The sequence below is a fragment of the Elephantulus edwardii genome, unplaced genomic scaffold (assembly GCF_000299155.1).
Source record: "Elephantulus edwardii isolate Elephantulus edwardi_28Jun2011 unplaced genomic scaffold, EleEdw1.0 scaffold00113, whole genome shotgun sequence".
Classification (NCBI taxonomy): domain Eukaryota; kingdom Metazoa; phylum Chordata; class Mammalia; order Macroscelidea; family Macroscelididae; genus Elephantulus; species Elephantulus edwardii.
Window position 1 is genome coordinate 8,865,324 of NW_006399863.1, and position 14,563 is coordinate 8,879,886.

Sequence of the window (14,563 nt, forward strand, 5' to 3'; positions counted from 1 at the left end):
CACCAAACACTGTCTGCCATGGGCAGCTGTTATGGCATTTTATACCCAATGGCATAGGGTTCAGCGTCACAGCAAACCCAGATTAACTCAGTACAGCAAACTGACAGAAAAGTGCTCTACAACTTAGAAGAATATTACTACAAAATAAAATAGCACGAGGCCCAAGGGCCCAATCAACTTTTTTTTTTTCCAAAACAAAAACAGTTCTATTCAGAGAAAAACAAGTTTCAAAAAAAGTGGAAAAATCAAACGGGTGCGGGAGAAGACTTGTGCGCACGCTCAACACTACAGGTCCAGGTCTGGCCCTCTCCTAAGAACCTCGTGGCTGCTGCTACCAGGTGGAACGAGACAGCTCCCCTGGGCACCAATCAACTTTTTTTTTCTTACCAATCAACTTTTAAACACAAAGGCCCAGGAAATAAATTTTGTGTGACTTGCTTTACTGTGATAATTCACTTTATTGTGGTGATCTGAAACTAAACTTGTAATATTATCAAGGTATTCCTGCACCTAGATCCATAATCGATGTCCATGAAAGCAGTAGTCAAGAAATCAAATGACAAATTGCATTGGGAACATGTGCTGCAAAAGACATCTTTAAAATGTTAAAAAGCTAAGATGTCACTTTGAGGACGAAGGTTTACCTGACCATGGTATTTTCAAGTGCTTCCTATTCATCAGAAAGCTTAGACTCTTTTGGGCAATGAGTGTAGTGGCCTCAAATGGCTAGAGCCTGAAGTATGTTTAGAAGAGGTGTTTGCAAAAGTAGGTTGAGGCTAACCTGCACATAACAGGTTGTTATTGTTGTTGTTAAGTGCCATCGAGTCACAGGCGACTCATAGCGACCCTATGAAGGAAAGTCCTCAACACATGTGTCTTCCATCTTCTCTCCAGGTTCCTAGGGTTTCCGGAGGCAAGCTATTACGGAAGTGGATGCCACTCCTGCTTCCAAGCTTGTTTTAATTGGGGAGCTCCACCAAACACTGTCCACCATAAGTAACCAACCATTAACGCATTTGACACATCAGTGTCACAGTGTTCAGCCTCACAGCAACCACAAGTTACCTCTGTATGGCAAGTGGACACACCAGGGCTATACTTTGAACAAAAACAATGAAAGATAGGCCTGAGGGCCGTGGATTAAGTCACCCACCTTTGGCTTGGTAGCATCGCTTTCTGTCCACTGGGCCAACTGATACTCTATGTTGATGTTATTAAGTGCTGTCAAGTCACAGGCGACTCATAGCGACCCTTTGGCTTGGTAAATAACAAGTACATCTAACAGATGACTACGACAGAGCATTCTTACAAGTGCACATTTCTCATGCATTCTTTCACTTCAGGAGCAACCTTTCACTTCAAGCTCATCCTTACAATTGGTAGTGGTGTTAGGTGCGATCAAATATAACCTTTGAACAACAGATCAGAACCTGGACCATGAGAATCACAATTGGTAGTATTCAAGAAAGCAGCAGGTCTACAATCAGGAGCTGGGGATCCATTTCACCTGGTAGAACAAGTTAGTTTTGTACCTGAGTCCTCTTTTCTGTTAAGAAATCTATTTCACAGTGCTTTAAGAAAGACTGCACGTAACTACACATGTGACAATGTTAGATTCAACTTGTGATCCTCAGTTCTTTGTAAAATGAAGATAAGGCCAGCTTAACTCAAGGCTGTGGCTGCGGTTTTATAGAAGACCCAAATAGCAAAACCCTGATCAGCGAGGCAAGTTAAGTATTTGTTCCCCTTTTGGCAGAAGAGGCCAACGAAGTTGGTGCTTTTTGGCTGGAGGAGGAGCTGTTCCTCCTTGGGCATCGTCTCTCAGCTCTACCTACAGATACTTATTTGGGACCAGGCAGGAAACGTTCAGAAAACACAGAGAACAGCCCTAAACACAGCTTAGACCGCGGCGCAGGTGAACTGACGTAGCCACACGCGGCCCACTTAAACACTCAGCGTTCGCCGCATCCCGCCCCCGACGTCACAAGACCACCAATCAGTGAACAGTTCACTCGTGATGTAATATTCCCGCGACGAAGCCGGGTGGCGGCACCGTTTCCTGGTGATAGAGCCGGGACGCCTTGGTGATGGGCAGCCAGGAGGTTCTGGGCCAGGCAGCCCGGCTGGCCTCCTCCGGTCTCCTTATGCAGGTACTCCCCGCCTGGCCGGCCCCCAGCCTGTCCATCAGCCTGTTCTGCACTTGGGACCTGCGGGGAGGTAGCCCTGGGTCTTTGAGAGACCAAACTGGTCATCATGTGGACCCTGCTACAAAGGGATTGACAGCAGGTGATGGCGGTGGTGAGAGGGAGTCTGGGCCGCAGAGTCGGCAGTTCACTAGCGTGCCTGGAGAAACACAAACAAGCCACTTTCTTTCTGAGCATTATTCTTCCCATATGGCACCAGGAGAGAGTTCGATCAGGTGACAAGGGAACATTTCCAAGCTGTCAAATTTTCTGTTTTTAAGATATGGAGTTCGTTTCCTCCATGCCCGACCCCTGCTTCACGAAACGCCTTATTCAAGTTCTTTGACTCCCACTGTGTTCATGGAGTCAGAAGGACCGCAGACAGGCCTGGGTTACAAAGCCTGGTTTGATTCAGCTCTTGCATGAGTGATCTAGGACCAACCACTTACCCTGCAAGCTCCAATACCTGTTTGGTAAAGTGGACATAATAGTACCTAGCTTATATGGTTGTTGTAAGGATTTCTGTAGATTACTCACATATGTGCATTTAACACTGTTAAAGTGGGTGGTTGTATCTTCCTCAGGTTGTGTGACCTTGAACAAGTCACTTCTGCTTCATAACCCTAATTTTCCTCATCTGTAAGAGGAAGTGGTATATTCCAGTTGGTCCTCTAAGAGCTGGTCATTGTAAGTCAAAGAGTTCAATTTGTCTATGCCATACTCTTAAAACTTTTCAAACATTCTGTATTACAAGTCTTGAGTCCTTTCTTTCCCTTACTTTAGAGAGGCAATATTTCACATGAATGTTAGGAGAAAGACCCAGGCAGAGTTGGGCTTAATGCCTGCCCTTGCGAAGATCACTTGACATCTAACTATCAACTTCCTCATCTTAAAAACACTATAATTCAACCTCATAGAATCATTAGGAAGATTAGATGAAATCACATCTATTAAGTGCCTAGCACCTCAAGTTGATTCTAACTCAGTGACCCTATACGGCAGAATAGAACTACCCATAGGGCTTCCTCTCCTGTAATCTTTGTTGTCATGTGTGTAGAGTCACAGTCAACTCATAGCTGACCCTCCAGAGGGTTATCAGAGGCTATCAATCACATGAGAGGAGACGTGCTCATCTTTTGCCTGTGAAGCAGCTGGTGGATTTGAACCTTGTGACTTTGCTTTGACAGCACAACTCCTTACCCAGTAGGCCAGCATATCACCAGGTCTTTTCTCCTGGTGAGCCATTGGGAGTGTTGATTTTTTAATGAGCAGCTCAGCGCTTAGGGATTGCACCACACAAGTTCTTCTGGCACATTGTTGTTGTTGATTGCTTTCGAGTCAAACACGACTTATATCGACCCTATGAACAAAAGGCCTGAAGCAACTCTATCACTATCGACATTTATCAAAGTTCATAGAGTTTCCAGAGGCATGTTGTTTAGGAAGTGGATGCCACACCTGCTTCCAATCCTGGCACAATACTAGGGCTTAATACGTATTTTGTTAGTTATTGTCAAGTCCATTGCAATCCACGTGTGCAGAGCAAAATGATACTGGGTTTTCAAGGCTTATCCATTGGAAGCAGAGAGCCAGGCTTGTCTTCTTAGGCCCTCTCATGGATTCAGACCACCAACCTTTTGCCTGGTAATTGAGCACTTAACCATTTCTTCTACCCAGGGATTTAATAACTTCATTTTTAATTAAGGTAGTAATGATATTTTGAGTAGTCAGTGTAGGTATGAAATAAGCCAATCCACATAAAGCGTATAGAAAGAGTGCCTAGTGTTTGTAATTGCTTAATTGCTGTTAGCTGTCATCAAGCAGATTCTGACTCGTGATCACCTTATGTACAACAGAGTAAAACGTTGCCTGGTCCTGTGTCATCTTCCATAGTCAGCATGTTTAGGGCCTAAATTGTAGCTACTCTACTGATCCATCTCATTGATCCCCCTCATCCAAACTTTTTTGGGCCCTCTACTTAATGAAACATGATGTCCTTTCTCTAGCAATTGATGCCATTGAGTCAACGTTCTGTTGTGTTCAAAACAAATGAGTCAGTGTTCTGTTGTGATCCATGAAGCTTTCACTGGCTAAGTTTTCTAAGTCAGTCACCAGGTTTTTCTTCTTCTTAGACTGTCTTGGTCTGCAAAGTTCTGGACCTGTTTATCTGGACCTTTCTACCACAAGTGACCCTGCTGGACTTTGAAATGCTAGGGGCATAGTTTCCAGGACCACAGCAACATGCCAGCCAACATAGAGCTACAGAGTGGCAGACAGATGGAGGAAGTGCTTGACTGCTAGGTGCCATTGAGTCACTTCTAACTTATCATGACCTTGTGCACAACAGAACAGAACGCTGTCAGGTCCTGGTTCTGCACAATCCTTACTGTGTTTACCATGTTAGAGCCCCTGGTTGTAGCCGCTGGGTCAGTCCATCTTATTAAGTATCTTTTTGTCTCTGATCATCTGTTTTATCAAGCATGATGTCCTCTAGGTACTGACCTCTCCTAATAACAGATCCAAAGTTGTGAGATGAAGTCTCTCCATGCTCCCTTCCAAGGAGCTCTTTAATGGCATTTCCCCCAAGACAGACTGGCTGATTCTTCTGGCAGTCCTTGATATATTCAGTATTCTTGACTACCATTAAAGTTCAAAAGCATTGATTATTCCTTAGTCTTTCTTACTCACTGTCCACATAAGAGTGCTTAATAATGTGAACTGTTCTTCTCATGATATACATTTATATCTAATCCTGAATTTACCTGAGTTTCCTCCCTTTCAATTTAATAACATAAATAGCTGTTTGAATTTAGTGCTTTGTCCTTGATGTCGGTTGTTCAACCTTTGATGAGACCTTGACAGTTGAAATAGTTTTGTAAAAGGAAAATAATTTGTAGTAGAAAGCAGTTGAACTCAGAATCAAATGGCTTACCTGTAGAGTAAATAATTAACAAGTGTGAAAGCTTTTTTTTTCTTTTCAACTGTAAAATCCTTTACAGAAGTAATTGAAGACTATGTTGCTTCCAAGTGCTTCTGTGTGGAGCAATACTGAGTGATCTCGCATTTCCTTTCCATGTTGACTTTTATTCATACTAATTGAGAGATACGAATATAGTCTGAGGCATTGTTTTTTTAGACAATGGTAGCTTGAACCTTGAGATTAACAAAAGCATGTATATATGGTTTTGCTTTGCTTTTCAAGTAGCCATAATCTTTAGGTTTCTGGGGTATTTTCATTTAGCCCCACATACTTTCTAAATTTCTAAATGTAGACACTTGCTTTACAGTTACATTTTATTCTGTAGTAATTTCAGAGCATTTTTTTTTCCTGCCTCACCCTTTCATGACCCATGGGACATATATCACCCACCAGTGTTTTCAATCTCTTGGTTTTCTTGGGGGGCTCCTAGCCCAGTAATGGTATGTGCTACGTACCAGATACATAACTGCATGAATCTGAAGAAACAGGCTTCACTCACCATTCCTGCCAGTAGGGTCCACTTGGAACATGTGTGTCCTATGTAATTGTATCAAAATTTATGGTAAGGCACCAAAATATTTTCCCCTGGATTTCAGCATCACTTCCATTGTTTGTTGTTATGTGCCATCGAGTTGCCTGTGACCCATAGCGACCTTATGTATAGCAGCTGTGGAGCCTGCACTATCCTGAGCCAGTCTCATTGACTCTGACACACTAACCCCCATTGCCCAAGTTACTGTATCAGTTCATCTCATCTGAGGTCTTCCTCTCCTGAGCTGTCCTTCCACACTTCAAAGCATGATGTCCTTCTCCAAGGACTGGTCTCTCCTGGCCATGTGCCCCAAGTATATGAGATGGAGATTCAAAATTCTAGCCTCCAATGAGAAACTTGGTTTCACCCTCTCCAAGACAGACCTATTTGTTTTCTTGGCAGTCCATCAGATGTTCAAGAGTCTTCTCCAGTGCCACAATTCAAAAGCATCAATTCCTCTTTCATCCTTAGTCATTGTCCAATTCTCTGAAGCATAACAAGTAATTGCAAAGACCATGGCCTAGATTAGGTGCACCTTAGTTTCTAAACTGACATAGTTGCTTTTCAGTACTCTGGAGAGGTCTCTGACTGCAGATTTTCCCAAAGCAATTCATCTTTTGATTTCCTGACTGCTGCTGTTAAGAGTGTTTTGTGGAGCAGAGCAACCTGTAATTGTTAACAACCTCAATCTCTTCTCCATCTAGCTGCCAGTTGGCCCAATAGTGAGAATCTTTGTCTTCTTGATGTTAAGCTTCAGTCCATATTGAAGATTATAGTCCTTGACAAAGGACAAAGCAAGTGCTTCAGGTCTTCTTCAGTTTCAGCCATCAAGGTCACAACGTGGGTTGTTGATGAGTCTACCTCCAGTCCTGTCCTCATAAAGCCCTGATTCATGAATAATCTGTTCTGCATATAGATTGACAAGGTATGGAGACGATACATGCCTGACATACTCCTTTCCTGATTTTGAACCATGCAGTGTTTCCCTGCTGTGCTCTGAGGTCTGTTTCCTGGTCCAAGTACAGGTTTCACATAAGCACAAGCAAGTGTTTTTGGTTTCCCATTTTCCTCAAGGTTAGCCACAATTTGTTGTGATCCACATAGTCGAATGTATTTGCATTGTCAATGAGACATAAACATTCCTCTGGTATTCTGTGCTTTCTGCCAAGATCTGTCTGACATTGACAATAATATCTCTTGTGTCACGACTTCTTCTAAATCGACCTTGTGTTTCTGGTAATTCTCTGTCAATGTACTGTTCCGGTTGTTTCTGAACAGTCTTCAGCAGGATTTTGCCAGTGTGTGATATTAGTGATATTGTTTGGTAATTTTCACACTCTGTCAGGTCACCTTTTTTTTTTTAACAGGAATAAATATGGATCTCTTCCAGTCAGTTGGCCGAGTAGTTGCCCTCCAGATTTCTTGGCACTACTTGATGAGCACATCCAGGGCACTTCCATTACCAAAACAAAAAACTCAGAGCAGTTAACAGCAGAAACTCAAAGCAAAAAATCATTTAGGCATGAAAGGGTTACCTGTGAGCCAACCGTAGTAAAAGTATGGAAGCCTTTGATTTGTCTGCATTTTTCAAATATGCGCTCACCTCTGCAAACTCACTTGATAGTTGCTGCTAATGCTGTGAGATAAGTGGACTCATTTTATAGAGGAGGAAATTGCAATCTATGAAAATGAGAAGGTGGTGCCATGAATTCCAGATAAAGGCTAAGTCAAGACTCTCAGCTGAGTGCTTTCTCCATTAAGGGCTCCATCTTCACTCTCTGAGATCACTTCAGTCCATTGCTGCAGACACGTCAATCCATCTTCCTCTCTTTCACTGACCCTCCAACTTTCCCAGCATGCTATACCTTTCCAAGGGCTTCAGTCCTCTACAACTGAGTGCAAAATTTGGTGAGTGTGAACATTCATGGCCTTTTCTAAATAAGAACCCACAAAGCTTCACTGGACACTCAAAATGTTAACTTTGGACCTAACAGCGTTAAGCATATACTGTCTTAGCTTTGGAGACCTGGCTGCTTGGAGACCTTGCTGCGTGGTACTGTTTGAGGACAATGTCGTGCACCCTCCCTACTTGATCATACTGTTCCCTAGAGGTTTTTCTTCTGTAGTGGCTCCTTGGCATACTTTGAATTTTCCAGATTGTAGCTGTTCATGGGTAACCCCAAGTGATTGCTTGACATGGAGCAATTTGTCATATCTGCTGGTGGGCACTTGAGTTACTCTGGTGCTGTGGAAGGCACAGGTGGAGACCTTTAATAACTGACAGTTGCAGCCAGCCAGCGGCCCATTAACAGCCCCGTCCAGTATGCAGTCCTATTGTTGTCTAGGTCTCAGGGGAAAATTTCTTTGCTCAGGTGATTGTCTTGACAAGTTTTTAAAGCCTCAGAATGTATCCCCTGCAAATGACAATAGCCACATTCTCCCCTTTTCCTTCTTATTTTATTAATCTTATTATTGCAGCTGTTGTTTAAAAAGTATTTGAAGCTCTTAGGAAAGTGGCCAATATTCATTAAATAAGCACAGCCTTTTCAGTTTTCTGAGAAAACCAAAGTTAATAGAGATTCAATCTCATTATTGGAATCCCTAGATATTACTAGGCAGAGAAGAAAAGGGAATTAAACTCCATGATTCCTAGTGAGAATGCTATCCCCCGCAGGCTCCAGCTTGCTAAGTGTGCTATTTTGTAAATAGGCTGGAAGTTTCCAGCCAGAGGGAGGGGCATCTTGAGCCCCTAACTGCTCTTCTCTTTCTGCCTCCTGGAGCGCCTCAAGTTAAAAGTGAAGAAATTCCCTGCATCTCTGGAGACCTCCCTTTTCTATCACTAAATGGAAGAGACTTCCAGGGGCCTTCCTGGGTTCTGTGACTGCTGCACAGGAGTACTGAGAGGCCCCAAGGAATGAAATTTTAGAAGAAATGTAGACAAGTTGAGCCTTTCAGAGAGCTGCCATGGTAAAGCTCCCCCCTGACAGCATGTTAGGGAACGAAGCCACGTTGTTCTCAACTCAGCAAAGTCACCATTTCAACATAAGGTTGATTTTTAAATGTTTTTGTTCTTTTCCTGTAGGTGCTGTTTCGATTGATCACGTTTGTCTTGAATGCATTTATTCTTCGCTTCCTGTCCAAGGAGATTGTTGGCATAGTGAATGTAAGGTAAGAAAGATGTATCTGCGCCTGTCCACAACTCACATCCCCAGTGAGGCTTTCTAGAAACGTCTTCCTGTCAACCTTGGCTTTCCTTAAATTTTTTAAATTAAATTTTTATTTTACACTGGCTCACTTAATATTTTGTACACGTTGTTTTTCACATCAGATCTTTCCCGTTTCCTTTACCCACCCCTCCCTCTGCCCATCAAATTGTGCAACCCTGTGATTACAACCCCCACTCCATCCTCACCCCTTTCTGCTCCCCCCCATACTCCCCTTAGATCCTCATACATGTTTTACTAGTTAACTTTCTATTTCGACCTTGGATTTTAAGAGCACACACTTTGACAGGAAGTGGAGTGTTTTAGCAGTGGGCTGAGGAGGAGTGTGCCGGGGAGGGGAGATGACTGGATGCTGCCGCTTTTAATGGACCCATGGGGTAGTTTCCATTAGCAGCCTCTAACTGCACGTTTCTCAGCCAGCTCTTCCGGTTTGCCTGCTTAGAATTCAGGAGACAAGTGGGAGTAATTCATCACAAACCCCGTCTCAGGTACAATCCTGTGTTCTTGTCCTGTTGTCAGCAGAGAAAGCAGGAGTTCTGCAGTTCAGAGGATGCGGTTGGAAGGCTGGAGCAGCCGCCTTCTCTCCCTCCTCAGTGATGTTGTGTTTGTGTTGTTGTGGGATATAGTAACTAGGATGAGAGTGAGAGTTCTTGTTCTTTGATGACTCCTGGAAAACCAGCTTACTTTGTCTTTCAGATTCAGCTTGTCTCCTGTACTCTCCTCCTTTCTGTTCAAGAACACCCACACATATTTTGTATTCGTAAATGACATAAAAGTATATGAAATGATGTGGGCGCTCAGAATAGCTCGGCTTCTCAAATGTATCTTTATGTCCTGATAAACAAGACAATATGTTCCAAGCATATGCTCGTGGCTCTGTTCTCAGTGGCAATGCTCAAAGCTGAGGTGGGCAGAGGGATTCTAGGGGATACTTTGCGTTGGGTAGGGCTGAGCAGAGACTTTGAAGTCTGCATGTTGACAGTTTCCTCAGGTAGTTTTGAAGTCAGGACTATATTTTGGAAAATGGTGTTTTAAAAGCATAAAGCAATAGGCCCAGATCCTCTTAAGAATGCATATTGTAAAGCAGTTTTGACTTCTCTCCACTCAGCCTTTCCCAGTTACAAGTCTCTGCTTTGCCACTGTTGTCTGGTCTACCCTCATCTGGTTAAGAGCTCCTCGTCTGTAGTGATGGACAGAGGCACTGGGTAGCAGGATGACCCTTGGATGACCTTAGCCCTGCATCACTTTGACCCAGGTTGCTTCCTGTTAAGGAATGGATGCCTTAGCCTGTCCTTGCTAAGGGGCTGGAATGTCCATCTTGAAGCTGCTCACCCAGCAAGTACCCAGGCGAATGTTGCCAACCTGGGTTGCATTCCCTCGGAGTTACCAGCCTTACAGCCTCTCCTAAGATCCTCTTGGCCAGGGCGTCTACTTGGCAGTAATTCACCTGCTGTTAGAGAAGCCATCAGATCACAAATACCAGTGTGATCAAAAGCCCTCCGCCATGGTTCCTCAGGCTGTGGTCTTTCCTGTCTCTCCTCATGGTCAGAGCCAGCAAACCCAGGAAATCTGCCGATATTGGGGATGGGGGGGTGCTGTACACCTTATCTCCTGGCCATCACTCATGGTAGGCACACATCCTTTGCTTGTTCCTAACACTTTTGTTCAGCTGAATCAGGCTGGTGGGGGATCCTGTAGAAATCTGCTCTTCTCCCACAGCCACCAGTGAGTTGCAACCAAGAATGTCCTCCTCATGCATGCTGGCAGAATCACCAAGTCCTTTCAAGGAGGGAACTGGAGACCTTGTTGATTCCTACGTTTCCTTTTCAGGCTAACCCTGCTTTACTCCACCACCATCTTCCTGGCCAGAGAGGCCTTTCGCAGAGCGTGTCTGAGTGGGGGCACCCAGCGAGACTGGAGCCAGACCCTCAACCTCCTGTGGCTCACGTGAGTTGTGCACTAGTGAGGCTTGCGCAAAGGCACATGTAAATTAGCACAGCTCGCCTCAGGCTGAGCTGCCTCCAGATTCAGTTTTCCAGTCAATTTCTGGGCATTCAGCTGGTACTAGGAAGGAGAGAGTATCTGTCCCAGAGGAGTCCTTGGCTTGTTTTCTTTCTCAGTGGTCAGGAACAGAGAGGAAGCTCCAGGTTGGGGTTTCTACTCTGGATTCCTGCTGGCTTACCCTTTGTGGAGGTTGTTTCTGCTCTTCCCAGTCCTCGCTCTCAGCCCCATTTGACCACTGCTCTATTTTCATTCTTCTTCTTTTCCTCCTGTAGAACCTTTTGAGCTCTTAACTACCACTTAGTCTTAGTATTTTTCTGAGAACCTTTTAAGGGTTTCTTTATATCTTTCTTCACTTTTTGTTAAGTTGATGTTTGAGCCTTTAAAAATTTTGTTGGAGACCAAGTACATCAACTGAAAAGCATTATGGCTCTTCTGAGGGTAGTTCCCCACAGGGAGGGCTGGTAGCTGAAGTTGCTTCCCAGAAGTGCCCTTGCATAAGCGCCTGTTGCCTCATGGAAATGGCTGTCATAAGGCTGGTGGGTGTTCGTCTATTAAAGGGATGATGTCGCCACCCAGCCTTGTTTCAGCTCTTTATGGTGCCTGTATGAAAGGACGTGCACCGGGCTGATGCTCACTAGGGAGCAGGAACCAGATGTGTGCTAGCTGTCAGTCATGCACAGCAGCAGGCATGTGTCCCTGGGCCTTGTGTATACTGAGTCAGTAAAACCGAATACAAGTAAAGGCTTCCAGATGGACAGATTGGACTCAGGTCCAGTCTTTGTCCTTGCTCAACTAAGCTATCTAGTGCCCATAGACCTCTGTTTCTTTATCTTTCAGTTGGGGGCAATGACAGAGGATCACCATGAGGTATCAGAGAGGTAGACTGAATCACAGTGCCTGGCAGATAGTAAGTGGCTGTTGCTATTATGATAATATGTATTTGTTGTTTTTCTCCCTTCCTCCAGAGTCCCTCTGGGTGTGTTTTGGTCCTTTCTCCTGGGCTGGGTCTGGTTACAGTTGCTTGAAGTGCCTGATCCGGATGTCATCCCCCACTACGGAGCTGGAGTGGTGCTGTTTGGTCTCTCAGCCGTGGTGGAACTTCTGGGCGAGCCCTTGTGGGTCTTGGCACAGTCGCATATGTTTATTAAGCTCAAGGTTTGTGTGTCCTCTGCTTGGAACGGGCTTGTGAAGAATGAACAAGAGTGGGTGGGTAGTTTTTTAAAAAAATATGCTTTTTATACAAGGAAATAATTTCTTCTGATTTGCATCTAGAAAAATATTTGGAAGAAGGTAACTTTAATCACGCTGAGTTCACTTAAATTTGTCAGATGAGCTGGGCCAAAATTTATCTCTTCTCTATTCTTAGTTGGTACCATGTGGCAATGCTAACCAAAAAGGTGCACAGCTCTGGCAGTTCACGGCTACTAGCTGCTGCAAGGCAGAACGATGAGTAGTCTCTATATTAGTGAGAACCAGGCTGCCATTAGGAAGTAATTCCTTTGTTGTTGTTATTGTGTGCCATTAAGTCAGAACCAACCCATAGCTGACCCTCCAACAGGTTTTCAGAGGCACATTAATTGCATGGGAGGTGATTGCCCATCTTTTTTCCAGGAGATTCAGGATTCTCCAGGTGGATTCAAACTGCGAAAACAAACCACAAGACTTAGGGATTGCAGTGCAGTTTCTTACCACTAGGCCAGCAGTGCTCCCTGTAATTTGTTTAGAGAAGAATTTAAGACTATAAAGATTTTTCGTATTTTCCCAGAGATTCTGTTTATTTAGATACTGATAGTAACTTTTATTTTTTTAAAAAATATACCTACAACGGAGCTCTGGTAGCCTAGTGGCAGGAAGCTGTACTGCAATCCCAGAGGTGTGCAGTTCAAACCCACCAGATGCTCTGCTGGAGAAGGAGGGACAGTCTCCTCCTGTACCAGTTAGATCCAGTTTGACGGTACACTCACACAAAAATAATAAAAAAGAAATTAAAAAAAATAAAAATATACCTACAGTGAGTGTGAGTAAGATACATAGTGCTGCTGTAACAGAAATATGCAGCTGTTACAGAAATACCTCAAGTAGGTAGATAACTTTAGCAGTAGATAACTTTTCTCACAGTAGTTGTTTGCTGTTGAGTCAGTACTGACTCACAATGACCCTGCTGCTGCTGCTGCTCCTGCTGCCGTTGTTGTTGTTGTTCGGTGCCATCGAGCTGAGTTCCACTCATAGCGACCCTGTGAACAACCGATCTGAACCCTGGCCTAGCCTGTGTCACCCTCACTACCTCTGATACACTGAGCCCATTGCTGCATCACTGTGTCACTCCACTTGGTTGAGGGTCTTGCTCTCCTTGGCTGTCTGTCCCTCTTCCTTTCTAAGCATGATATTGTCTCTCTCCAAGGAATAGCCTCTCCTATCAACAAGCCTAAAGTAAAATTGCCCCAAAAGATTTCCTTGACAGACCTCTTTCCTAGAGTTGGTTACCAGATCTTTTCTTCCTTACAGCAACTTGTAGGTTTGAACCATCAAACTAGGAACTGAGTATTAACCATTGTGCTACCTGGGCTCCCTTCCTTGCAGTGAGGTGGTTGGAAGTCTGAATTCAGGGCACTGGCAGTGGGGAAGGCTTTCTCTCCCTGTTGCCTGTGGGGGAAGATCCTTCTCTTTAGCTTCTGACTCTTGGTTCCTGGGTGTTCTCGTTGGGACCTCTGTTCTCTCCAAGTCCTTGCTTCTTGTTTTACCTAAACTGCTTCTTTTACAACAATTCCTCCTTTCATGTTTCAAAGTGATTGGCTTAGGACACATTCTACAGTAATACAGCCCCTTTAAGACAACAAAGAAAATTCCGTTTCCAGATGGTATTACAGCCACATATATGTTGTTGTTTTGTGTCATTGTAAATTGATTCATAGATGACTTTCCAGTGGATTTTCAGAGGTTATAAGTTCCTCGGGAGGAAAATGCCTGTCTTTCTCCTGTGGAACAACTGGGGGATTTGAACTGTGTGCCTTTTGGTTGACAGCGCACCTCCTTACCTATGAGGCCACCAAAGTTCCTATCCACAAGTATCAGGGTTAGGATTTATAAGTTTCTCAAGGACACAGTTCAATCCAGAACAATATAAGCAACATGTCAACCTAAAAGTGAGGTAATATACAGAAGATTCATGAACTTGCTGTCCAGGCTAAGAAAACATTTGCAGTGATTGTGTTCACCCAAAGGCAACCTCCCATCTCATGCTCACAGTAGCCACTATACTAAGTTTCTTGTTTAAAATTTAGTTTTATGTCTGTGACCTTTTTGTTTCTGAATTACCTTTATAAAGTGAACCCTTTCCCACGTCTTTGTAGGTGATTGCCGAGAGCCTGTCCGTAATCCTCAAGAGTGTCCTGACAGCCTTTCTCGTGCTCTATTGGCCTCACTGCGGACTGTACATTTTCTCTGTGGCCCAGGTAAGAGGCATGGCTTTTCATTTATGTGTAAGGTTTATTTCTCCACTGGGTGTTTTCTTTTTGTTTTCCCTGCTGTGTGATTTACAGTCACAATTTTCATGCACGTGAGGAATGTGGGAAGCGTTGGGGGCTGACCTGAGATTGCTGCTCTGGCTGCCACATCCAAACAGCGACACCATGGGGTTCCC

The 14,563-nt window shown here is 44.1% G+C and overlaps 1 protein-coding gene across 1 annotated transcript in view; it reads left to right on the top strand.

The window, feature by feature from the left end:
- The first annotated feature begins 2,087 nt into the window (after positions 1-2,087).
- RFT1 (RFT1 homolog (S. cerevisiae)) overlaps positions 2,088-14,563 on the top strand; it is a 43,984-nt gene continuing 31,508 nt past the window's right edge. Inside the window, exons 1-5 of the mRNA XM_006892290.1 lie at positions 2,088-2,150; positions 8,778-8,863; positions 10,750-10,866; positions 11,889-12,078; positions 14,274-14,375. Coding sequence (XP_006892352.1) covers positions 2,088-2,150; positions 8,778-8,863; positions 10,750-10,866; positions 11,889-12,078; positions 14,274-14,375 — 558 coding nt within the window. The remainder of the gene's footprint in view (positions 2,151-8,777; positions 8,864-10,749; positions 10,867-11,888; positions 12,079-14,273; positions 14,376-14,563) is intronic.